Source organism: Orcinus orca, chromosome 6 (assembly GCF_937001465.1).
Source record: "Orcinus orca chromosome 6, mOrcOrc1.1, whole genome shotgun sequence".
NCBI lineage: Eukaryota > Metazoa > Chordata > Mammalia > Artiodactyla > Delphinidae > Orcinus > Orcinus orca.
The window spans coordinates 35,384,264-35,410,883 of NC_064564.1; the positions used below are offsets into that span (position 1 = coordinate 35,384,264).

The window sequence follows — 26,620 nt, forward strand, 5'->3', positions numbered from 1 at the left end:
AAACATTAGGAATTAACCGGGGGTGAGAACTTGGGGGATAAATACAGCTAGGTTCTTTACAAATGAGTAACCTAGCTACGGTGAAAGTTACAAAGGAAATTTTCCCTCTTTTTCCTTTGAATTATTTTATTTCTTGTTATATCACTGCTTGAGCTGCCTGTGCAGACTCCATATTGTCACTGTTCTTTATACAACTCATCAAAACATCACTGGGCAGGCTGCAGAGGACCCGGCAAACCCCAGGGTTCTTTTAGCAGACCCACATCTTCTACTGTTCTCTGGTTGTTGGTGTGTGCTGTTGGCTTCTGTTTCCTGGTATCTCTCTTCTTCCTGGTGTTTCTTTTCACCTTTCTAGGCTCTTGGTGAATTTGTCCTGGTGGAAAAAGACGTCAAGATTAAAAACAAAGGAAAGATTTACAGCCTCAATGAGGGCTATGCCAAGTATTTTGACGCCGCCACTACAGAATATGTGCAGAAAAAGAAATTTCCCGAGGTGAGTGAAGAAAGCTAAGGCAGAAGCAGGGGGAATGCTGTCTCAGTGGGTTCCTGTTTTGGGGATGGCTGTTGGGGCCTGGCTGAAAGAGGTTGATGCCCCTGTTTATGGCTCCGGACCGTATGAGAATGGCAAACTCTGACTTTCTTCGTAAGCAATCAAAGTCTTTCATAGCTAAAATTTACGTAGTATAGATAATACTCTCCAGGTGAGTTTTTCCAGGAGAACTTGTCTATGAAGAAGGGAGAGACCAATATTTCAAAATCCAGAGTTTCAGGTCAGAGCATCTCCCCTGTCATGTTTTGCTCAGCTACCACCTGTGCTGATTCTGGTCACTTAATTGTATTTAGGTGGAATAATTACATTTAAAAGTACCATTCCTATGCTCTAATATCAGGGCCTGCTGTTTACTCCAAGTTTTAGGAAGGTCTTTGGCTCTCAGTGTGATCACCGAGTCCTGGACTTCATGTGGCTATTAATATAGCCCAAACCGGGCTTCCCTGGTGGCACAGTGGTTGAGAGTCCGCCTGCCGATGCAGGGGATGCGGGTTCGTGCCCCGGTCCGGGAAGATCCCACGTGCCGCGGAGCGGCTGCGCCCGTGAGCCATGGCTGCTGAGCCTGCGCATCCGGAGCCTGGTCTCCGCAACGGGAGAGGCCACAGCAGTGAGAGGCCCGCGTACCGCAAAAAAAGAACAAAACAAAAAAACAAACAAACAAAAAATATAGCCCAAGCAATCCAGTATGTATGTTTGCCGTACAAAGAGCGCTTTTAAGACAGGTGTGGGAAGGAGTCAGAGCATTTTCAGATCAAGAATGTGAAGTCTGACCTACACTGGAAGTGGCGGGAAAAGCAGTGGTGTGATGTGCCAGCCTGGCTGTCCCGGGAAGCCCTTCACGAGCTCCAGGGCGAAAAAGCTCAGGATTCCAGAGGGTCCAGAGCAGTTAGTCAACAGGGTGCTGGGACCTGCCTCTGCTGCCTCAAACGAAAGCTTTAGAGAGTTTTCTTCTTTCTCTGTTCTGTTTGTTCTTTAAGCAAAATTCTTAGAAGTGCAGTCTCCTGTACCTCTCCTTTGCTGTCATGCACAAACCTGTTAGACATCTTAAGGGCAGAAGTAACCAGGATATGAATTGTGAGGTTGATAAAGTCAAAATTATTTACAAGTTCCCAGTCTTGGAGATGATTTCACGGTGGTTCCCATTCTAAACTAAAATGCGCCTCTTCTAGAACCCATAAAGGAAGATACATATTTTACCACTGAAAAACCAAACTCGTATGAAAAAAAAAACATAATTTTTTTTTTTTTTTTTGCGGTACGCGGGCCTCTCACTGTTGTGGCCTCTCCCGTTGCGGAGCACAGGCTCCGGACGCGCGGGCTCAGCGGCCACGGCTCACGGGCCCAGCCGCTCCGCGGCATGTGGGATCTTCCTGGACCGGGGCAGGAACCTGTGTCCCCTGCAATGGCAGGCGGACTCTCAACCACTGCGCCACCAGGGAAGCCCCCTCTCCTGTACTTTTGCCCTCGGGAAGCCCCTCTCGAGTGTGAGCAGGCAGTGCTCCTCCCACACCTCATTCTTCCTGAGGCCATTGCTTCCCTGCAGGATCTTTGTGTTCCGGCTGCCATTCTCCCACACGCCGCACCCCTGGGAGATGCGAAGTGGTCCAGGCACTTTTCCTTACCCTCCGCCATTGTGGAAGGAGCAGTCCTCCTTTGCTGTTTGTCTCCTGACAGTAGCAGCTTCTCCTATCCCTGACTGCACTCTTCTATTAGTCATGATAATAGTAGCTAGTGTATACTGTGTCAGACACTGTTCCTAGTGCTTGTTGTGTACTAACTCATTCAATTCTCCAACAGACTACAAGATAAGTGTTAATACCACAGTCCCCATTTTACATATGGGGAAATTGAGGCCCTGAACAGTCAAGTAATGTTACCGAGTTCAAGCTCTTCTTGCTTGCTGCATGGCAATAGAGGCCAATAGAGAGATGATTTACTGGGGCAAAAAATAGCGACTTTATTGGGAAAGCCAGCAGACCAAGAAGATGGTGGACTAGTGTCCCAAAGAACCACCTTACCTGAGTTAGAATTCAGGCTTCTTTTACACTAAAAGGGAAGGGGGTGTGACTGGTTGTTGCAGACTTCTTGGTGTCAGAATCTTTGTTCTTGCAGCTGTCAACATAGGTCAAGTCAGGAAGTTCCTGTAAATCTACAACAAGACACATGTTATTCTCTGTTCTGCAACTTTTTATCTCTATATGAATGGAAAAGTGACCTTTGAAGGTCAGAGCCTTGAGAATGGGCTGTCCTGTATATTTCAGCCTAGAGGCAGCATTCTTAATTTGTAGCAAAAGCAATAGAATACAAAGGTTAAAGTAAAATAAACAGATCCAATATGGAGTCAGATTTGTTCTTCCTTATTCAGTAACTTGAGTAAAGATGACCTTATTTAACTGGTAGAGCCAGGATTAAAATCTAAGCCTTCTGTTGTGCAACAGATCTCTAGGGCTTTTTTTCATCTTGTAAAGCTGGAATTCTACATCCATTGGACAACAATTCCCCATTTCCTCCTCCCCTCCCCCATCCCTAGTAACCACATTCTCCTATGTGTTTCTATGTGCTGGATTACTTTAGATACCTCAGGTAAGTGGAATCATGTAGTGTTTGTCTTTTTGTGACTGGCTCATTTCACTTCGCATAATGTCCTCAAGGTTCATCCATGTTGTAACAAGTGACAGGATTTCCTTCTTTTTCAAGTCTGAATAATATTCCACTGTGCGTATATACCACATTTTCTTATCCACCTATCTGTCAATGGACACTCAGGTTGCTTCCACTTCTTGGCTATTGTGAATAATGCTGCAGTGAACATGGGTATGGAGAATCTCTTTGAGATTCTATTTCCTAGTTTTTTAGGATAAATACCCAGAAGTTGGAAGGATGTTTCCTTTTTTTTTTTTTTTAAAGTTTTTTCTTTCCTGTCATTCCCTCTTTAACCCTCTTTGCTCCAGTGTCTGCCCTTTATAATCCTCTTTTATCTGTGTTGCCAAATCCAGTGTCATGTTTCCACCTTATGTTACCTGACCTTTCCATGGCATTTAGGGCTGTTTACCCCTTCCTTGGTCTTGTGTCTGGTTTTACGTCCACCTTCCTAATCATCTTCTTAGCCTCTTTTACTGGCTTCCACACTTCTGCCTGCCCTTCAAGCTTGGTACAGGACTTTATTCCAAACAAACCTCTCAGCTCACACTTGGTAACCTGCCAGGGTGAACTCATCCAGTCACTTCTGATGGAATTCAGATCTGCTTGCTCCTCAGACACCTAGAACTCCACATGTCTAACTCTGACGCTCCTATCCCCCACCCCCCACTAAACATACACCCCCAATTCTGCTCCTTCCTGGTTCTTCTTCTCTTGATCCATACTGCCTCAACCATCGTGCTCATTCCCAACAACATTCGGGGAATGAGTCGAGAGGATTACCTCTTTCTTATGCCCACGTCTAATCATTCACTTGGTGTTATCAACTCTATTTCCTAAATATCTCTCATCCCTATGGCCATTGGTCTAATTCAGACCTATGTTCTTTTACCTACTGAGAAGTCTCTTAATTGGCATCTGAAGGTGTTTTTATATACTTAATATCATTATGTGAATAAAATGGAGGAGGCAAAACCTCCCATGTAATTTTTAAGGTAACAACCTGAGTAGTGCTTTCAAGAAATCTCACGTAAATGAAATTCAGTAGGTATTTTCCCAGCACGTACTTTTTGCCTCACACCAGGCTGGGCTCAGGGAATGCCAAGATCAAGCAGGAAGTCTTTTCCCCAAGGGCATCACAGACTGATGGAAGGGCTTATGAATATAAATGCTTATGAAATCAATGCATGTTATTATGGCTGATGCCACACAAAACACTGGATATCTGCCCCGAGGAAGTTTGGTGTTTCCCTGCACTGTCAGAGAATTATTAGATTAGACACAGAAGTCTCAGATGGGTCGCTGAATGAGGAAAAGCAAACCTGCCCAAACCATTTCATCAGATAGTCGTGCCTTACCTGACATGCCCTACTTGAGGGAAATGATGAACTTTGTTTTTTTCAGAACAAATATTCTTTTCATTACATGACTAATGAAATTGAGGTTTATAAGGAAGTTGTTGTATTTCTTTGCATGTTCTCTAAGGCTCCTTAAAATAATTTTGCCAGTGAATAAACACTGCTTACACTAAGTGCAAAAGTTGTCATGGTTCAAGGGAATCTGGTTTTCAGAAAGCTGAAAAGTGCTCTGAACTCTGGGGGCCAAGGAGGAGATTCAAGGAACAGCCAAACAGCTGGCGTTTGTCTGTACTTCCTTTTTCTTTCTTTAAAAAAAAAATTTTTTTTCTTGTTAGCTTCTGTCTTAGGACACATATTGTCTCTCACTTTAAGTAGTCCAACATTTAATGAGTCCAATCACTAGTTGAGGTTTGGGGGCTCCGAATGAATGGAATGCTCAGTTATATAATATTTTCAATTCCTAAGCTAGTGGGTGGAAGAAGGAGGCCCTGGAATGCAGAGGTCGCACCAGCTGGATGTGTGACCTGAAGCAGGTGCTGAGTAATTGCTAAGCTCACTGCATCTTGTCTCTTTCCTTCTAGGATGGCAGTGCTCCCTATGGGGCCAGGTATGTGGGCTCCATGGTGGCTGATGTGCACCGCACCCTGGTCTATGGAGGGATCTTCCTGTACCCAGCGAACCAGAAAAATCCGAAGGGCAAGGTAACTCTCCTTCGTCTGCTGGCTGAACCTGTTCAGGGAACCAGTCAGAATTCGCTTTCTCATCATGCCTGCTTTTTGGCTACTGCCCTGTCCTTGGCATGTCTGTCTGCGAGTGGGCAGGTGGAAGAGAAACGAAGTCTCTATCCCATTAGTGAATTCTGAGGCTGTGGTAGAAGGTGTGGAGAAGGAGGTGGCTGAAGTTGTTATTGGTGATTGTCGCTGGCCTTCACTTCCGCGGGCCTCATGCCCCTCAATTCACTGTGAGTCAGCTGTGTTCATCTCCCACTTTCCCAATGCTGTGTCTATCTTTTAGCTTCATCAGCAACTGATTTTGCATCATAGACCCTTTTGAGAATTTAATGAAACTTATGGACCCACTTCCCAGAAGAAGATTACATGTAAACATACACATTACATATGTTTTCAGGGGGTTCACGATGATCTGAGGTCTACCCAAAAATTCCATAGAGAGCTCCCAAAGTCCAGACTAAGCAGTTCTGCTCAGAACTCATTCAATATTTCTGGAAAGGTAGCTCCTGGAAGGTCTCACTGCAACTTTCTGATCCCAATGCGTCTGTTTTGAATAGACACCGCCATGGCAAGATGCCTGATTTTTAGCCAGTCACAGAATCATAGGTGGGTAGACAAATCCAGACAAAGCCCTGTTGTAGTCTCTGACACACTAACAAGTAGCCACATGTATATGTGTCTCTCAGCACGGGCGACCTGAATTATTGGAATGCCAGATTCAAAGCCACGGTAAGGAATCTAACACAGCACATGAGACCAGAGAGGAGATTTTAATATGCAGATTGGTATGTCAGACATCTTTTTTCACGTGAGCGTTTAGCTCACCTATATTAGCTAGTTGAACTAAGAGCCACAGATAAATCTGCACAAAATGTGCTGGAGGAAAGCAAAGTGTTACGGAGTATTAAGTGAGATAGAGTAGAAGATGTGGAAATTCTTTTTTGGCCGCGCCGCGCGGCATGCAGCATCTTAGTTCCTCGACCAGGGATTGAACCCACAACCCCTGCAGTGGAAGCGTGGAGTCTTAACCACTGCACTACCAGGGAAGTCCCCTATTTTTTTTTTTTTTTTTTTTTTGTGGTACGCGGGCCTCTCACTGTTGTGGCCTCTCCCATTGTGGAGCACAGGCTCCGGACGTGCAGGCTCAGCAGCCATGGCTCACGGGCCCAGCCGCTCCGCGGCAGGTGGGGTCTTCCCGGACCGGGCCACGAACCCGTGTCCCCTGCAATGGCAGGCGGACTCTCAACCACTGCGCCACCAGGGAAGCCCCACTTTTTTTTTTTTTTTTTTTTTTTAATGTGGATATTCTTAAGTAGAACCGCTCTTGTCACGTACGCATTTCCAACGGGGAGAACATTAAGACTAATCATTACTAATTATTAAGATGACTTAAAATGAGTCTTAAAATATCCACATATAATTACAAAAACATTTCCATAAGCATGTATAATTGCATATATAGATCTATATTCATAGCATCACATTGAAAGTATCATTGGTTTCTGACCTCCATGTTTTAGCTCTCAAGGTCTCTGTGTCCACATCTGTGTGTGTGGGTGCGTGGTTGGGTTCTCCTCCTATGTGCGCTTGTCTCTGTAGAGCAGTGTAGATTTTAATCGTGGAAAAAAAATAGATTGCATGGCCTGCAGGTCAAGGTACCATGAAGATCCGGACACTGTGTTTTAAGATGCGTTTACTACAACAATGGCATTTTAAGGTCAGAACAAACCTTGCCTCTGAGACAAGCTTTATGCAAGAATGTTGTGCTTATTTATTTGTTTACTTATTTATTTATTGTATCTGAATCAACATGATACAAACAAAAGCATGGTATGCTGTTTTCCCAAAATGGCAACAAATGCCCTCTACAGTCTTAATTTACTTTCTCCTCGATGCGTGGCTCTCCAACCCAGATTGGAGATATTTTGTTCCTCTCTTTGAAATAACAATAATTTAAAAATCAGCACAAGATATAACTATTTTCTCCAAGTAGTTTTAACAAACGCATTTCAAGAAAAGAATGGAAAGAAAAAGGCTGCACAGAGCTAGATCAACCACTTTGAAAGCTCATTGCAGAAAAGGAGAAAATTTTTTTAACTACAGATTTTGTACCTATGGGGGAAGGAAGGAGAAGATAGTATGATACGGAGTCAGAGCGTGCAGCTAGAATGTCACCCTGAATCTAATGTGATGTGTGTGTGTGTCCGCTGTGGGTCAGGGGATGGGGAGGGAGTCAGAACATAATGACAGAAGTAGACCCAGAAAGGACATTCAGTCAGCCCATTTCAAGTCAATTCACCATATTCTAACTGGACACAGGACAGACACCCGCTAGTTCTCACAGTGCCTTTTAGAAAGGCATTTCTTTCTCAGAACAGGCTCGGCCCTGGACACATGTACCTGGCCTGGCAAACAAAGGTGCAGGCTGATTTCCCCCACCCCCATTTCTGCCCTCCACTGGGAGCCCCTGTGCAATGTACACGGTAGCCTTGTTTGGACACTCTCTACATGTCAGGCAGTACTAGGAATGGAGATGCCACAAAGACCAACCTGACAGACCCCTCCCCTGCCCTCAAGGGAGGGCGTCCAATGAGGAAGGCAGATGTTAAACAAACTTCAGAGTCTGGACTGTTATGAAAGGGGAAGTACAGGATTTTGTGGAAGAGCATGCAATGAGAGAGTTAACTAACTTATTCTAAGGGGCCAAAAGGAAAGGCCATTTAAACACCAGCAAACTGTTCGGCCAAGTCGACATGTTCGACTTGTTGCTCGAGATGTTCCTCCCCACGATGCCGGACACTGTGGTTATCTTGAGAGACTGGCCAGCACTCCCGAGGTGACCTTCCGATCCCATCCAAGCTAGACCCTTGACTGGCCATAAGGCCTGGCATATAGAGGCTCCTAACCGGGCCCCGCAGAATCAGTTTACCTCACTGCGGAACCAGAGAGAAATGAGTACCTAGATCTCATACTCCCAAGTGAGAAGGCCAAGCTTTCATAGGCATAAAGGTCACAAGACAGGTAGATGTCGACCAGAGGTGTCCCCAAAGGCATATGTGGTAAGCGTCAGCTGAGGCACCCAGCCTCCTGGAGAGTGTAGGGCTTGGGCAGCCAGCTCCGCTGAGATGCGCAAATGCACTCGCACTAATGAGACAGCAGTTGAGTAATTGGAATTCCTCGTGGAACTTTAGGGGCGTGGCTTGGGAATTTTGACAACTTGCAACACTTGTCCACCTGACTCTGTTCCTCCGCAGCTCCGGCTCTTGTATGAGTGCAATCCTGTGGCCTACATCATCGAGCAGGCAGGAGGCATGGCGACCACAGGCACCCAGCCTGTGCTGGACGTGAAGCCTGAGGCCATTCACCAACGAGTCCCCCTCATTCTAGGGTCCCCGGATGATGTGCAGGAATATCTCACCTGTGTACAGAAAAACCAGGCAGGCAGGTAGTGAGTCTGACCCCTCAAGCCCTCTTCTCCTTGTGTTGTACCTTGTTAAGGACCCTAGATGAATGATAGGTGAGTGAATGCTGGTGAGGAGAAACAAAAGGCAAATCCACCAAATCACATCCAGAGGAGCAGAAGCCAAGGGCTCACGATAAGTCTAGAAGCCAGAGGCGAATCTGTGGTCAGTGTAAAGGGCTAAAAATAAAACCCACGTGTGAAAAGAACAACTTTGATTTGTCTTCTGTCATGAACAGTGGCAAATAGGGTTGTGATTCTAAGTCTAGCAGCCCAAGTAATCAGCAGCTATTCACCTGTGGGCCAAAGGGACAGAGATCAGTTAAGAATTTGTCTTGGTTTGCTTAAAATTTGAACCTAGTGTCTGAGTCCTATAGTGATTAATTTCCTTTCTTATAAAATAGATATGTCTATTTTTTATATATACTTATATATATTCAAGGTATATAAATATATACATTATATATATTTAAATATATAAACGGCTGACTTAATTTCTTAGAAGTTTTTGTCTTATTGTGGATAGGTTTTGAGTTAGAAATCTCATGGGTATTAAATTCTAAAATTTTGGATCAAGCCTTTATTAGGAGCAATTATTTGGATAACCAACAACTATTTGAATAGAAAAATGTGGTCACCTATTGACAAAGCCACATGCTAATTGGAATTAATATTTAAAAATTAATACCTACTTTTCTCAACCTCTTGACTTTTCCTTTTTAATATTTTCAGGAAATATTTTAATCTATCCTAGGCCCTAACCAGAGTGCACTGGTTAATGACCCTTCATTTGTCCAAATTATGTCTAGATTGGGACGGGGTGGCATATGCATCAGAAATCTCAGCTTGCTTTCCCAAGAGTTGCTATATATATTTATGGACCTGGAGGCCAAAAAAACCTAATGAAATATTCACAAACAAATCCAGAAATATTTAAAACAAAGATACATCAGGACAAAATCAGGCTTAACTCCAAAATTCAAGAATGATTCAATATTAGAAAATCCAGGGACTTCCCTGATGGCACAGAGGTTAAGAATCCGCCTGCCAATGTAGGGGACACAGGTTAGAGACCTGGTCCGGGAAGATCCCACATGCCGCGGAGCAACTAAGCCCGTGCACCACAACTATTGAGTCTGCGCTCTAGAGCCCGTGCTCCACAACAAGAGAAGCCACTGCAATGAGAAGCCCGCGCAGCACAATGAAGAGTAGCCCCCGCTCACCGCAACTGGAGAAAGCCTGAGGGCAGCCACAAAGACCCAGTGCAGCCAAAAATAATAAAATAAATAAACTAATTAATTAAAAAAAAAGAAAATCCATTAAATAATGCATTAGATTAAAGCAAAAGGCAGTGGTGGGGAGGTGGGGGCTAGGAGAAACCATGGGAAGAAACATTCCTTTCCCACTTTAGCTTTGGACAAGGTGGTTCATACCACCCAAAGATGGATTTCAATTTGGATATAATTCAGGATTCAGTAGTGTTCCTCAGTCCACCTCTGCTTGGCAGCAGTAACAGAAGCAGTAAAATTTAATACGTAATCAAAAAATTTTCATCTTCCTCCACAAAACACAAAGATTTTCTAGGAAAAATTCTGATTCTAACCAATGGGCTATTAATGCTTCATTAGACATTTCATCAGAAACTTATATCTCAAAGATTCAAACTGAAGTCTTCACTTCTTAGGAATAAATTGATCCAGTGAGCACATGGTTTCAGGACTACACAGCCAGGAGGGGAAGGATTTCTAGGTGAATGATAGCACCTTCAATCATGGTCTGTGTTGCTTTGATGAATGTGGTAGGTGCTCAGGGAAAGATCCATTCACTCACTTCCCTTCTTCAAGCTTGAGACTCTTGGTCCCTGCACCTCAAATCTAAGAACGGGAAACTAGGGAAGAGTATGGGACTCGCATTCCGTTCTCAGTGGCTACATATCAAAGATTTGAGAGCATTGGTGCAATGGTGCCTGGGTGACCAGTGCTTTCATAGGCAGGGTCTGGAAAGACCCTCAGAAAGAAGTTGGGCTCTCTGACCGAAGTGATCTGAGAATTCCTTTCCTCTTGGTTTCTCATTCCCTCCAGATTGCCTTCCCAGTTTAGATGCTTTTATCTATCTCAGGAGAAATCCAGTTGTTCTTTCCATTTTCCAGCAGCCCCCAAAGGACCCTCTACAGGTCTGGCCCCACTTGGGGAAGGTGGGACCATTCACTGGTTTCTATTGTATTTTGGACAGATGGGCTTCCGCAGCTTGGGGGGCAGACCCATTAACACATCAAAAGGAAAGAAGCATTTTAATAGAGACTCTTTAAAAATAAGAAGAAAACATGGTGTTTCAAATCAGTGGGACATGAATGACTGGTGTTTGAATCATAAGCTAGTCATTTGGGGGAAAAAATAAACCACAACCCAAAACATAGATCTGCAAACATGTTGCAGATGCATTCCAGAATTAAACATAAATAATAAAGCTGTAAAGGTATGGCAAAAAGATAAAGAAGAATATATTTATGACCTTAAACGGGACCAAAAGACACAAAGCATAAGATATAAAGGAAAGACATGTGAATATATCAAAGTAAAAACAATACACAACATAGTTAAAAGACAATTGATAGGAGAAAATATTTGTAACCTATAACAAAAAATGAACATCAAGAATCATGCATATTGAGAGGAAAAGGAAACTATCCTAGAGAAATACACTACAGATATAACACTGCCATTTGCAGAAGAGAAAACACAAACAGTCAATAAACATGTGAAAAGATGGTTAGACTACCTGATGATCAGGGAAATGTAAGTGAAATAACATCACTTTTCACTTATCAGATTGGCAAGGTACAATGAAGACTGAAAATATCAAATGTGCTAACAATGCAGGGAAATGACCCCGTTCCCTCTGCTGGTGAGACAGATGGTGGGGACAGCCTTCTGGGAAGGCGATTTGGCAGTTCTGTTTAAATGGACAGCCCCTCTGGCCCAGTAGTCCTACACTTTGGTATGTATAAAACAGCCTAGATTAGTCTTTTAAAAATTAAGTATTGCTTGTAATGGCAAAAAGATGAGAGCAATTTAAATGTCCACCTGTAGGGAGATAGTTGATTTGTTGTGCAGCAGTTTAAATAAGTTGGGACTTACAAACCCACTCCAGTCTTTTATGAATATAGAAATAAATACCTTAAATAGTTTTATACAAAGGCATTCTTAACATCAAAATAGACAAATGCAGACAGAAAGAAATATATCAGCTAGCACCCTAAGGTCTTTTGTTTCTTTTTAACCTGATGAGAATTAACATGTTCTTTACTCACTGGCTTCACTTTCATGAAATGGAATCTAATCGCTTTTTTTTTTTTTTTTTTTTTGCGGTACGCGGGCCTCTCACTGTTGTGGCCTCTCCCGCTGCGGAGCACAGGCTCCGGACGCGCAGGCCCAGCGGCCATGGCTCACGGGCCCAGCCGCTCCGCGGCATGTGGGATCTTCCCGGACCGGGGCCCGAACCCACGTCCCCTGCATCGGCAGGCGGACTCTCAACCACTGCGCCACCAGGGAAGCCCCGCTTTTTTTTTTTTTTTTTTTTTTTTTTTTTACTGAGGAAGAGAATACAAATGAGAAAGATATAGAGGGAAGGTAGGAAATGGTGGGTGGGTCTATAAGGTGGGTCTGTGTATCAGTCAGGGTTCTCCAGAGAAACAGAGCCGATAGGGGACACACACACACCTATGTTACAGTCGTTTTTTTTTTTTTTTTTTTTTAAATAAATTTATTTATTTATAGCTGTGTTGGGTCTTTGTTTCTGTGCTAGGGCTTTCTCTAGTTGCGGCGAGCAGGGGCCACTCGTCATCGCGGTGCGCGGGCCTCTCACTATCGCGGGCTCTCTTGTTGCGGAGCACAGGCTCCAGACGCGCAGGCTCAGGAGTTGTGGCTCACGGGCCTAGTTGCTCCGCGGCATGCGGGATCCTCCCAGACCAGGGCGCAAACCCATGTCCCTGCATTGGCAGGCAGATTCTTAACCACTGCGCCACCAGGGAAGCCCCTGTGTTACAGCCTTGAGGCAGAATTCCTGCTTCCGAGGGAAACCTCAGTTTTGCTCTTACGACCTTCAGCTGACGGAAGAGGCCGAAGGGGTTGAGGACAGGCCGTCTCAAAATGTGCTGCTTTGGCATATTGATTATTTTGAGCTGAAGGCACTTGAGAATCAGCAGATCCAGGAAGAGCTTTCTGATCTGCCCTTTCTACTTGAAAGCAGGTTATGAAATTTCCCATGAGAGATGTGTCCTCCCTGTACCAGGAAGAGAAATACATGCTTGTCACCAGAGACTGGGAGTCAACAAGGAAATGGATCTGTGTGAACAAACTTGCTAAAATAACCCTCATCTTCCACTAGTTTTGCACCCCTCTGCCCCCATATACAGCTTCTAGTCACTTCCCCACAATTACTGCCCTTAGGCCAAACCCCTTTGTCTTGTCATTTTTTCACAAATTTATCATTTCTTTGCCTAAAGGGTATAAAAGCTTTCAGCTCTGGTCACTTCCTTGGAACTTCATTCTCTTGTAAAAGTCCCCATGTATGTGTAAAGTTTAATAAAATGTGTATGATTTTCTTCTGTTAATCTGGCTTATGTCAGTTTAATTCTTAGGCAGGCCAGACACCCTAAGAAGGTAGAGAAGAAATTTTCATTCCCTACATGCCCACTCACATCATCGAGAAAAAACTTTAAAGTCAACGGATCGTAAATGTTAATCACTTCTACACGGTATCTTCACAGCAACTTCTAGGTTAGTGTTTGACCAAAGAACTGGGCACCATAGCCTAGCCAAGCTGACACATAAAATTAACCATCACAATCTGAAGTACAAACGAGGAAAGATGGCCAAGCTATAATCATAGGGGAAAAGGGCATTTTGCAAATAGATATGACGCCATGCCACTTTCATAAAATAAAATTTAAAAAAAGACAAAACTACATGATCCAGTCCCTCACATTTCATTAGTGGCTATAACTTCTGTGCAGTCTGCCAAGACCTACTTCTGTAATTATTTGTGCGTCCTTCCCCAGGGTTCTCATTGCATCTGTCTCTTCACTGGCTTCCTTGCATCTCTTCCTCTCTCTCTCTCTCTCTCTCTCTCTCTCTCTCTCTCACACACACACACACACACACATGAACCAGGTACCATGCCTGGTACTAGGGATTTAGCTGTGAAGTAGACAAAATCCCTGTCCTCAAAGAGCTCAGGCCTGGTGGATGGGATACACGTGTAACTCTGGGGATAAAGTACTGTGTGTTTGCTTTGGAGCCATTTAGAGGAGCTGCCACTCCAGAAGTGAGGAGTCAGGCAAGGCTTCCCAGTGGAAATGACGTTTAAACTGAGGCCTGAAAGTGGGACTAGAAGCTTGTCAGGAGAAGGTTAGGGAGGACAGAGAAGACAAGTGACAGGGATGAGCCCTAGAGGTGAGGGGACAGATGGGCAAAGATTTGAAAATGGTTAGAGTATGACTTATTGGGGGCACAACTGGTAATTCATTATGGCTGTGGGGGGTAGAGTGTGAGGAGGGTAGTGAGAGATGAGGCTGGAGGGGTAAGAAAGGCCCAACTCATGCAGGGTGTTTTGAGTTGGTTAAGGAGTATGGAGTTTGTCCCGAGGGCAACGGGGAGCCACTGATGAGTTTTAAGCAATGGAGGAACGTAATCAATATGCATTTTAGTAAATATTACCTACAATATAGACAACGGATTTGAAGTAGTCAAACTAGAGTCTTGTTAGGTCACCGTCAAGAAGGTTAATGTCATCATCTTGGCAAAAATTGATGGTGATGATGGCCCTGATCAAAAGCCATGAGGATGGAGAGACGTGTAGGTGTTTGAGAGCTGTTCATGAGGGTTCATGTATCGGTGATTGATTACGTATGTCAGAGAAAGGGAGAGGGGAGGAATGAAGGATATGGATGGACGTGCCATCCACAAAGCCAAGGAGCACTTGGAGATGACCTGGTTCTGGGGAAAGATGATGACTTCAGCTCTGTACGTTGGAGTCTGAAATGTCTGTGGGTTAGCTGAGTCAGGATGTCTCATAGGCAGTTGGATACATGGGTTTGGAACTCAGGAGAGCGACAGGAAGTCATCAGCGTGGAGGTGGTACCTGAATTAATTAGACTAGATGAGGTCATTTGGGAGGATCTGGAAGGAAAGCCTTACTGTAGGGACGGACCTAAGTTAGGATGAGAATAGAAGGTGGGGAAGTGGAGGATAGCAAGTTTAGACAAGCTGTTCAAGAGGTTCAGCTGGAAACAGGAGGAGGAAAATGCAGCAACTGGAATAACCCAGGGTTAAGAGGGGGTTTTGCTTGCTTGTTTTATGATGGACAAGACACACTTACATCTTTTTTTTTTTTGCGGTACGTGGGCCTCTCACTGCTGTGGCCTCTCCCGTTGCGGAGCACAGGCTCCGGACGCACAGTCTCAGCAGCCATGGCTCACGGGCCCAGCCGCTCCGCAGCATGTGGGATCTTCCCGGACCGGGGCACGAACCCGTGTCCCCTGCATTGGCAGGCGGACTCCCAACCACTGCGCCACCAGGGAAGCCCTGCACTTACATCTTTAAAGAAAAAAAAAGAAGGGACAAAAACAATGAAAAACAAAACTGCATGTGTGTTTGGGTAAAGACAAAGTAAAAGGACTGTTAATATCCCTGAATTAATAATTTTGGTTGTTCCTCTGAGGAAGGGGAATATTTAAGGGGATACATTTCCAAAACGGGCCTTTGCTTTTTCTTCACTGCTTGATTCTGAAAACTCCGAGAATGTGTTCATATAATGTGGATACATCAATTATTCCTTCGTCCAGAGAGCAGATCTTGTGTGCCTGCTTTGTGCCAGGTCCTGTCTTTAGTGCTGAGGATAGAGAGGTGAACAAAACAGAGCCCCCTGTCTCTGTATGGGTCTCTGTACAGACTACGTGCTGATGTGTGAAAGAGACACAATAAACAAAACCAACAAATAAAAGGTAATAGCATGTCAGATGGTGATAAATGCTATGGGAAAAATAAATCAGGGGAGGGGAGAACAGTACTACCGGGGGTTGTTTTAATTTTAGTTCCTGGTAAAGACAGGCTTCACAAAGAGGATGACATTCCAGCCAAATCCAGGGGGAAGGGAGGAGCCTTGTACACACCTAGGGGAAAGCCTTATAGGGAAGGGGACAAAAAATACATAAAAGTACATTTAAACTAAAAAAATGCTCAAAACATTAAAAAAAAATACTCTGTGCATGTTTTTAAGCATGCTACTTCCAGAATCTCACTCACCATATCTCAGGAATGGCCTGAGCACATTTTGTTGTTGTTGTTGTTTTTAATTTATTTTATTGAGGTATAGCTGATTTACAATGTTGTATAATTTCCACTGTACACCAAAGTAATTCAGTTATGCATATATATATATATATATTCTTTTTCATATGCTTTTCCATTATGGTTTATTTCAGGACACTGAATATAGTTCCCTGGGCTATACAGTAGGACCTTGTTTATCCATTCTCTATATAATAGTTTGCATCTGCTAATCCCAAGATCTCAGTCCATCCCTCCCCCCACCCCCCCCCACCCCCACACCCTTGGCAACCACAAGTGTGTTCTCTATGTCTGTGAGTCTGTTTCTGTTTCACAGATAAGTTCACTTGTGTCGTATTTTAGATTCCACGTATAAGTGGTATCACTTGATATTTATCTTCATCTAACTTACTTCACTTAGTATGATAATTTCTAGGTCCATCCATATTGCTGCAAATGGCATTATTTCATTCTTTTTTTGCGGTACGAGGGCCTCTCACTGTTGTGGCCCCTCCCGTTGCGGAGCACAGGCTCCGGACGCGCAGGCTCAGCGGCCATGGCTCATGGGCCCAGCTGCTCCGCGGCATGTGGGATCTTCCCGGACCGGGGCACGAACCCGTGTCCCCTGCATCGGTAGGCGGACTCTCAACCACTGCGCCACCAAGGAAGCCCTATTTCATTCTTTTTTATGGCTGAGTAATATTCCATTGTATATGTGTACCACATCTTCTTTATCCATTCATCCGTTGATGGACATTTAGGCTGTTTCCATTTCTTGGCTACTGTAAATAGTGCCACTATGAACCTTGGGGTGCATGTGTCTTTCAGAGTTATAGTTTTGTCCAGATATATGCCCAGGAGTGGGATTGCTGGATCATATGGTAACTCTATTTTTAGTTTTTGAAGGAACCTCCATACTGTTCGCCATAGTGGCTGCACAAATTTACATTCCCACAAACAGTGTAGGAGGGTTCCTTTTTCTCCACACCCTCTCCAAGCATTTGTTATTTGTATCCTTTTTCATTATGGCCATTCTGACTGGTGTGAGGTGGTGCCTCATTGTAGTTTTGATTGGCTGGTGCACATTTGATAGCTGGGAAAGTGAGTAGGAAGAAGATAAGTGCAGGTTCCCACCAGGTGAATTGTTAACTCCACCTGAGACCATGTTTTCTTAACAAAAGAGCGTCTCAAGGGGTTTTTTGTTTGGAAATGCAGCTCATCCCCGGGAAGCTATCTTCTTCTTGGAAGTTAGACTGACACCCAGGACAATATGACAGTCATGTGGCAAAAGGCTCCCAAGACATCCAGGGACAGTGAGGATGGTGGGCCAGCAAGGGCAGACCAGGACTACCTCCTACCAAAGGAAAACAAAAATTGCCACAGGACACAGCCTACACTCTGGAGACAGAGCACGAAACCCTGTAAGAGCACTTGTTATCAGAGATCAGGACTTTAGTGTCAAAAAAGACCACAGTATTCCCCAGCATGAGTTAGGCCATTTTGTGTCACCACCACTTTTTGAGCAGCATATATAATATTAAGTTTTCTTGCATTAACTCCCATGTTTCCTTCATATCTTTCTAATGGTCTTTCCTCCCTCACAGAGAAAAACAGGAAACATTTGACGTCATCAAGTGAAAGAGGTGCCAGAGAGTAAAGAAGATATTAATTTTCACCAAGTTAAATAGAAAGAGAAGGAAGCAAAGCTTGTTTTCAGTGCATTTTAATGTATGAGAATGTGTTGCTATGAGGTATTGACTGTTCCTGGTTTGCAGCGCTGACAAGTGCCTGATTTAGATGAGAGAGGATATGTGAGGAAGGGAAAAGATAACCAAACTTCTTGTGTCTTTTCTTCTGCCTACAAATCTTTAAATCCAAACTTCTCCCAACCATTTCCTTGTGGACTGTAGCATTTGAAGCATGTGAGGAAAGTCCAAGAACCATTGTGAGCTGAGAGATTTCTTACTTATCTCTCCCTTATGTTCAGCAAGTCTGACTTGTTTTTGGTGATGGTTTTTTTTTTTTTTAATTTATTTTTGGCTGCATTGGGTCTTTGCTGCTGCGCGCGGGCTTTCTCTAGTTGCGGCGAGCGGGGGCTACTCTTCGTTGCGGTGTGTGGGCTTCTCACTGCGGTGGCTTCTCTTGTGGAGCACGGGCTCTAGGCGCATGGGCTCAGTACTTGTGGCTCGCGGGCTCTACAGCGCAGTCTCAGTAGTTGTGGCACACAGGCTTAGTTGCTCCGCAGCATATGCAATCTTTCTGGACCAGGGCTCGAACCCGTGTCCCCTGCATCAGCAGGTGGATTCTTAACCACTGCACCACCAGGGAAGTCCCATCTTTGGTGGTCTTGACCAGACCACCAAAGTGCGGCTCTGCTCGCCGCACCTGTGTCCTCTGGGCTGCTAAGGAGAGCACGAGGCTAGCTGTGCAGGACAAGTGCAGTAGTTTCCTGGGGCTGACACAACAAATACCACAAACTCACTGGCTTAAAGTCACAGGAATTTATTCTCTCATGCCTGGAGGCCAGAATTCCAAACCAAAGTGTCTGCAGGGCTATATCCCCTCCAAGGGCTCTAGGGAGGAATCCTTTGTTGCCTCTTTCAGCTTCTGATAGTAAGTTCATGTTTCAGACAAGTTTTTTGTGTCGACTGAAAAAAAAAAAAGCACAACCTAAAAGTTGAGAATTATGCTTTATTTGTCAGACATTCTGAGGACTTAAGCTGGGGAGACAGCCACTCAGATAGCTCTGAGGGACTGTTCTGAACAGGTAAGGGAGGAGCCAGGATATATATAGGAGTCTTTGCAAACAAACAAACAAATAAAACCAGGTAGTCAGAACATCAAACGATTACTGTTAAAGAAAACCAGACATCTCAAGTTGACGAATTTAGTGCTTTTCTTTGAGTAGGAAGATGCCAGAGTCTGGACTTATTGAAACTACTCCTTTGATACGCATCTTAACTATCTAGGGCCGGTATCCTGTTTTTCTCCATCCTGAATCCCCTCAGGGTGCACAGCTGGGGGCAGTTGCAGTGGCAGAGGGCTTGATGGCTGCAACATCCTTGGCTTACTGACATAGCAGGAGACATTCATCCACATTTGTAAAATCAAAATTTGTTTTCAGCTTTGATTCCTGTCGACTGGCTTATTTTAAAAAGCTTTTATGATAGATGCTGTTTGGAACTTTTCAGTTTAAGTTAATTGTCTTTGAAAGTTACAGAACCTTCTAACATCTGTTTAATCATTTAGGTATTGTTTACTTTGGAACTTTTCACAAGTTTAAATAAATATAAATGTCTTTGAAAGTTGCAGAAGACATCTGAGAGGTCTTCACATTTTCATTCATATCAGCACCTAGGCATTTTCTTAGAGTCTTGGGCTCTACTTCCAAGATTATGTGGACAGCAGTATGAGCTAGCCTGTTACAGTGAAGCAAGGTGACAGTCACTAAGGAGTCCTTTCTAGTGGACTTTCAGAGACTGAAGGTGGCAGATTGCATTTTCCAAAGATGGCCACAACGTCTTCCATCCCACATGCTTTTCTGCTAAGTGACCTTGCCTCTCCCCACCAGGAGGTAGACTGTCAGCCCCCTCCCCTGTAACCTGGGCGTCCCTGGTGACATGCTCTGAATACAATGCGGCAGCAGAGGTTTCACTGGGGACTAAGACCAGGTCATAAGAAGTCTTGCAGTTCCTCACGGGCATTCTGGCTTACGTTCCCTTGGGATGTTCCTCTCAGAGTCACCCTTCGTGCCATGGGAGCCCAAGCCACGGAGAGGCCCATGTAGGTACTCTGGTGGGAAGCCAGGGCTGAATGCCCAGCCCACACCAGCATCTAGGACAGCCATGTGAGTGAGCCTGCTTGGATGTCGGCCCAGTCAAAACTGCTAATGATTCCGGCACACGTGAAAGACTTCCAAAGGAAAACATGTAGTTAAGCCCAGTCAGGAAATTGGAAAGATGGTTTTTCAAGCTGCTATGTTTCCTGGTAGTTTGTTTTCCAGTAATAGATAACCAGAATAGTCTTTTCACTGCAAGCCCCATTGGTTCCCGTGTCCTAAAAACCTGTGTGTGGGCCCAGCCTCATCTCCCACACCTCAACCTTCCCACTTTCTCTAAATGTTGTTTCTCTTTTCTAAGGGGTTCTGACCCGGGAAGTCTCTGCTCAGATACCCACCCTTTTATCCTGTGTTACTGCCCGGCTCCTCTGGGTCCATGTCCCGTTTCTCTTCCTTCTGGTGTTTCAACCACCTCCTCTAACAGCACCATCTCCTTCTCAGGGTTGGGAATGTCTCTTCCACAGGGTGATGACTGGGGCGCCATGAGTGCTGCATCAATTCCAGTTGTCTCAGTGTGGTCCCAACCAGTAGAAGGGACTCAGATTGGGAGCCTCCCAAATCTTCCTGTGGCTTGATCATGCTATCCCAAAACCCACAGAATTTTACTCCAAATGACACAACATCTGTCATTTTAGGTCAGAAAGTTGGAAATGTAAGCGCCTGCGAGGGAAGGCCACATTGAGGGTCCAGCACGGCACACAGTCCAGTGCAGATGGACTTGACCAGAGGCTGCTGGAGGTCTTGTGGGCTGCGACCCCAGTTCTCCTCCACCTCATGTCTTCAGAAGGAATTACAGGGTCTAATAACCAAATGCTTCCACCTACTTTTTATTTCCTTGAGTAGAAAGGAACATGAGAATTTTAAACCCAAAGACAGCAAATGAAACTATGTGCTTCCTTAGCCTGTGGAATGTAGGGAGTTTTTCTTTTTTAAAACAAATTCAGGAATTAGGCAGCTAGGTGTAAATTAGGCTTCAGACTATCTCTTTGGATGCTCTCACCTATTGCCCACCTCTGAGGCCGCAAGACTATTTCTGAAGCCCAGCCTCAAATATGGGAGCTTATCCTTCATCGCATATGGACACAAAGACAAACATTCTTGGCAATCCATTGTGTCTGGTCCTTCCTCAGTTGCAAAGTAGCCACACAGTCTTCGCTAGAAGTTGGGGAAGATGCACCAGAAATTGGCTCTGTGACGTTCATCCTGTAACTCTGCTGGGCTGTCACCATCGTGGGTCAAATGATCATGATCTCTAAGGCCCTTTTCTTGTTTGGGACTCGTATGTATGTGTGTTCACTTTTCTAAAATGTGAATTTTTTCCTTATTAAAATAATTTACCTTTGTCCTTTAGATTGTTTGCCAAATTTTGTTCTATTCAAGGGTTGGGTCAGACACAGACAATAGGCAGCTGACATATTCAGAACTATAAGAACCAGAAGGCCACGCAGCCATTCTAACAGACCACTGGCACACTCAGTTACGTCTTCAGGGCCCAATTACCTTTTTTACTCTACAAAAACTTAATGTATTAAAAACAGAAAGATGTACCACCTCTACTCTGAAATTGTTTTATTTTAAAGGTAAAACTTTATACATCCTTTTAAAACATGAAAATTCAAAATTCTTGAGGCAAGTCGATCATACAAACCTATTTACAATAGTATTAAAGGAGTGGTAACATTTCACCAGCATAAAATGTCACAGAATTCAAATCACAACTTGGATCTTCAACGATTCAAGTGTTTCATCCCACACAGTAAGGTCTGGTTAGTTTTAAAGAAAATTCTTCCTCTGGATGTTCTGTTCTCAATCCTGCCTTTGAGGTTTAGACAGTAGGATAACTGGCCATGGTGGCGATTCCACAGTTGTTGTCCCGGTCTTTGGCCATCTTTATGTAGCCGTCCATGCCCCAATCTTCACCCCAGCTAAAAGAAGAGAGGGTTTTCCATTTTATACAAAGAATCAAACACATTTATCTTTATTAATACTTAAACAGTGCCCCAGAGGTCAGGACAGACTCAGAAAGAAGCAAGAAAGGCAGTTGTTCTTGTTCCTGGTTGAGTTCTAAATGTGTAAATAACTTCAATCTCCAAACCTCTCACGGAACTGCAAAATTAGAGACAGAAAAAGGAAACTCTTGGGGCCAGATGTGTTTCAGATTTAAGAAAATTTTCAGATTTAGAAATGCAATGGTGCTGGGACTTCCCTGGTGGCGCAGTGGTTAAGAATCTGCCTGCCAATACAGGGGACACGGGTTTGATCCCTGGCCTGGGAAGATCCCACATGCTGTGGAGCAACTAAGCCCATGTACCACACCTACTGAGCCTGCATGCCGCAACTACCGGAGCCCGCGCGCCTAGAGCCTGTGCTCTGCAACAAGAGACGCCACCGCAAGGAGAACCCCGCGCATGCTACGAAGAGTAGTCCCCACTCGACGCAACTAGAGAAAGCCCGTGCAGCAACAAAAGACCCAAGCAGCCAAAAAATAATAATAATAATTAATTAATTAATTTTTTTAAAAAAGAAATGCAATGGTGTCAAAACTCCATCAATACTCTAGGCAAGCTTGAGAGAGTACCTTAATGTTATAATCAAACATTAATATGTCTGTGCTCACCCTAAGTGGCATAAAGACTTTGGAAGTGTACTTAAGGGTTTGAGAACCTGTATCCAAATACTGATTCCAAAAGGGACTCCCATTTCAATCTCAAATATAAGTATTTGGGGCACTTTATACCTGTTCTTGACAAGCCAGTATTTATTGTTATCTGAGTCTGCTCCTTCAAACCCATAGCCAACCGCCAGAACACCATGATCCAGGTCTTCACTGCTGCAGTGTGGGTCATAATAAATGCCTGGGAACATAAAATTCAAGGTTGGGGTGAGGACCTTCAAGTGACCCATGACAGTAACCCAGCCTATCAACTAGGATAAGAGAGACACCTCAAAATTCAGCTAAAGGACATAAATCTAGATAGGATTTTAAAACAAGGTCTATTTTTTTTTTATCTAGCCTAGGGATCTAGGTTCTTGTCTAGCACTAGCAGAAATACTGGCACAATCTCTTTTGTAAACAATGTGTCAGGAGACATAAAAGACCACTCCCTAAAACCTTATCATTTGACTTTCAGAATGTCAGTCTAGGGAAACAGCACACAACACAAAATTGCTTCAGGCAAGAGGTTCTTTCCGGTTTTAATTACAGTAGTAAAATTGTTTGGAAAATTTCAAACGTCTAACAACTGGAAAAAAGTAAATTAAGCTATATGAATCAAATTAAGTAGCCATTTAAATATATTTGTGAAGTGCTTAAAATCATGGGGATATGGTTCAAGTAATGTCAAACGGACACATCAGGCACAAATACTACATGAACAACTACGTTAAATCTACACACCCCCAAATTATACACTGAATTCTACACACCAAAGAGTCAATCTTGCTGTATGTCATGGTGGTTTTCCAATTTTTCTGCCTAAACTTCCATACAGACAAATGCTTACCTGCTTTATAGAACTGGAAGGTTGGATGGCTTGCATCTATAGCAACAGAGATGGGGCCCACAGTTGCCACTGCCTTCATAAGGGCCTTCTCTTGCTTAGGAATGTCCACGAAACCAGTGTCGTTGGCAGCAGAACTCTGGGGTCTGTAGTGGCAGGATTCATCCTTTCAAAGGTAATGGGGAAGAGACTTGATTAATACCATCCCCGTCCTGGGGTACATGAGTTCAAGACAGTCTGTAGCTTAATGATTTCCAAGTCAAGTTTGTTATAAAGCATCCCAGGAGACGAAATGATATTGGTTGTTTTGAAATGGAAAAAGTAGCTGGTGTCTATTCAATGAGACACGCTCAGTCTACCTGTCCATAAGAAACGTTTACTCTGGAGAAATTTATACTTACATAGAATGGTATGTATATTTCCACATGACACAGAAATATTAACAGCTTTATGGTAACTATCTAAACAGAGAACTGTGCAAGGCTAACATATTTTAATACTAGTTCTGACAGTCTGCAGATATAGAGTCTACAATCTAAAATGTGAATTCTAAATTGGTATCTGTTTTCCCCCAAAGCGTTCAACTTTGATAACGAGATAAGGAGCTCCTTTTACCTTTCCAAAATATGGATAGGATTCCTCTGAGTCCAGGCCTCCGTTGTCCTTAACATACTGGAAGGCATTATCCATTAGGCCACCATTGCAACCCTCATTGCCTTGAGGCCGAGAGCAGTCCACCAGGTTCTGCTCACTCAGTGAAATAAGTTTGCCAGTTTTCCGGAACATCTGTCCTTCAAGGGCACCAGTTGCACTAAAAGCCCAACAAGAACCACACATACCCTGAAAACAAAATTTAAAAGCTCTTAGTGTACAAAACAAATAGCAAGACTTTGACGATAGCCCATATATCTGAAAATGCTTTTAAAAACTAGTGAATTGCATCCAAACTCTAGTCATTCAGAGCAGGCCATGGGGTGTTTCCAAAAGGAAACCTCTTCTCCAGGCATTTGAGGGCTCTTCTGTCCACTTTCAGTGCTTCAGAAGGAAAAGTCTTCAAGAGCTGGCAAACAACTCTTCATCACAGCAAATGCATCTCTCATTCCAAGAAACTTATCAACACAATTCTTTTTCTCTCAAGGAAATTTGAAACCAAATAAAATGTTTTAAATTCTTGAAAAAACAAAAACAAAAAACGAGTGAACTGCATGTTGGTCCACAGCCTACCATTGCAAGGACGGCAACTCCAATTTGGCTTTACTCTTGGAGAGAGATCTGCTGAATACTGTCATACCTGATTCTTCACAGGAGTTACATAGCCTTTCTCTCTCCAGTCCATGGATGAGGGAATCAAACCAAAGACGGGTACTGGGAACACTTTCCCCTTCTTGCGCTTCTGGTTTCGAAGACCATTCATCACCTGCCTGAATTCTTCACTGGTCTTCAAGGAGAAGGAAACAATGTTGAAAAGCAAGAGGTTATTTTCCTAAAGTACTAAGGAGGGGAGGCACAAAAAGTTCATGCCACACTCACCATGTCACCAAAGGCATTCATTGCCATGGTGAAGCCATGTTTCCCTTGGCTGTATTCCTGATTGTGCAGGTCAATCATTTTCATATTCTTCTCCCACACTGTTCTCCTCCATCCTTCTTCATTCTACAGGCAAACAGGTAACCTATACTCTTTATTTCTATTTAAAACCAACCCACCTTCACCAAGTGGATTTGCAGAAAGAGAGGAAGAGAAACCATGGCCAGAGGTGGCTTTATACTCTTGGGAACTGTTTCCCAGCATCCACACAACAGCGTCGTATGCCCGTACTGTACTCGGTAATGGGTGCCATGAAGTTACTGCCCTGGTAAGAGGCAGCCTCAAGAGGTTACTATCTGCTATAAACTCCCAACAGCATGGACCATTCTCTGCGGGGTTTCAGATGGACAGTTTCAGATGTTACCAACCAAGCCATATAGTTTCCTGTGTGTTGCCTTCCACAATTTCCATTGTGCATTTAAACTGAGATCAAGTTTTGAAGCCGCTGAGGCTATTCCCAAGCAAAGGGCAGTCAGGATGAGTGAAGGATTCATGTTTCAAAAGCCTAGGAAGGGAAAAGAAATGAGTATCTGATTAAACCAATCTTACTAAAAGGCCATCCTACTTTTTCTGAGACGTTATACCCACTATGGTGGAGTAAAAACATTTATCTTCCCAAGTATTTACACAAGGACTGTAGGGGAAGGCTAAGTACGTGGATAGAGAAAAACAGCTCAGAGACCCCAGTTTCCGCGCCGGAGACGGTGAGGCTCTTGTGGGACTCAGAGCCGCGGCTAGGGCGAAGCTCCCCCCCGGGTTGCAGGCGGGGCCAGGCCAGGAGCGTGCCGCCCCGCCCCCCGCCGCCAGCGAACGCCCGCCGCTCTCAGAGGATGTTGACGCGGCGCAGGGAACAGCGGGCACTGCAGCCCGGCTTGCGGGGGTCAGGCTGCCCTGTGTGACCAGCGCCTCCTGGGACCCCTCCAAACCCCAAGCCTGGCAGTCCCGCTGGTTCCCGGGGTGACCCCGCCGCGCCAGGCGCCAGGCCCCAGCCCGGGGTGCTCACCTGCGGCAGGCGCAGCTGCGCAGGCGCAGCCAACAACTATGGATCCAGGGGCGTCGGAGATTGGGCTGTGGGCGCATGTCCTCCCATTTAAGGCTCCGGGATTCCGCTCGGCCGGCCCCGCCCCCCGCTAGCCCGCACCGCGATTGGCTGAGCTACATGTGGGCGGGGCCCCTGTGCTGGGACTCCGGCGTCTCACGGGGCTGGTCCCAACTTGGCCAGGTGCCAGCCTCAGTGGACCCGACGGCGGCGAGCTGGGCAGCGCTGAGAAGGGTGGACGGAGCCTCCTTGGGGACCCGGATCAACTAATTACCTCGATTGCGCTCGGCCGGTGGTTCACGAAAAGAAGCTTATAGGGAGCACCACGTGGATTATCAGCGCAACCCTGTGCCGCCTTTAGTCCTAGAGTTTTTGGTGAAAGTCTGCGGGAGGGCTGTCTAGTTTAGGGGTTCCCGCTTATTCCACAGCAAAGGTGGGGCGCGCTGGAGGAATGCGGAGCCCTCAGGCAGACGCCTTACCTCCCGGGCTGAGGGTGGTACAAGCTGGGTTTGAGAAGAATCGGACCGGAAAGGCAGTTCCTCAAAGCTCGGGACGCGCTGGTCACTCCCCAAATCCCGGGAGGGAAAGG

At 44.7% G+C, this 26,620-nt stretch overlaps 2 protein-coding genes across 5 annotated transcripts in view; one reads left to right on the forward strand and one right to left on the reverse strand.

Annotated features, from left to right (window-relative positions):
• Positions 1–8,948, forward strand: part of FBP2 (fructose-bisphosphatase 2) — a 36,121-nt gene extending 27,173 nt beyond the window's left edge. Inside the window, exons 5-7 of the mRNA XM_004283040.4 lie at positions 356–493; positions 5,130–5,249; positions 8,534–8,948. Coding sequence (XP_004283088.1) covers positions 356–493; positions 5,130–5,249; positions 8,534–8,728 — 453 coding nt within the window. The 3' untranslated portion in view covers positions 8,729–8,948. The remainder of the gene's footprint in view (positions 1–355; positions 494–5,129; positions 5,250–8,533) is intronic.
• Positions 8,949–21,459: 12,511 nt separating this feature from the next.
• Positions 21,460–26,151, reverse strand: CTSL (cathepsin L). Of its 4 annotated transcripts, none has more exons than XM_033411380.2 (8): positions 25,996–26,151; positions 25,361–25,497; positions 24,936–25,058; positions 24,697–24,843; positions 24,021–24,245; positions 23,409–23,571; positions 22,643–22,760; positions 21,460–22,011 (listed from the first exon to the last, which is right to left on the reverse strand). In XM_033411380.2, exons 2-8 carry the CDS (start codon positions 25,484–25,486, stop codon positions 21,924–21,926), a joined length of 990 nt encoding a protein of 329 aa, XP_033267271.1. In that variant the 5' UTR covers positions 25,487–25,497; positions 25,996–26,151; the 3' UTR covers positions 21,460–21,923. The 4 variants fall into 4 exon arrangements, with proteins under 4 accessions (XP_033267271.1, XP_004283089.1, XP_049567000.1 ...); XM_004283041.3 differs by having other exon boundaries at positions 21,460–21,830; positions 25,996–26,150; XM_049711043.1 differs by lacking the exon at positions 25,996–26,151 and adding an exon at positions 25,675–25,916 and having other exon boundaries at positions 21,460–21,830.
• Between the last annotated feature and the right edge of the window lie 469 nt (positions 26,152–26,620).

What these genes read in the sequence shown, in the direction of transcription:
- CTSL (XM_004283041.3), bottom strand. Translation starts at nt 25,486, where the DNA reads ATGAATCCTTCACTCATCCTGACTGCCCTTTGCTTGGGAATAGCCTCA. An exon ending in ACAGGAAACTATATGGCTTG is followed by an intron (nt 25,059 to 25,360) that starts GTTGGTAACATC and finishes GTTTGCCTGTAG; the next exon opens with AATGAAGAAGGATGGAGGAG. An exon ending in CCTATCCATATTTTGGAAAG is followed by an intron (nt 23,572 to 24,020) that starts GTAAAAGGAGCT and finishes TACCTTTGAAAG; the next exon opens with GATGAATCCTGCCACTACAG.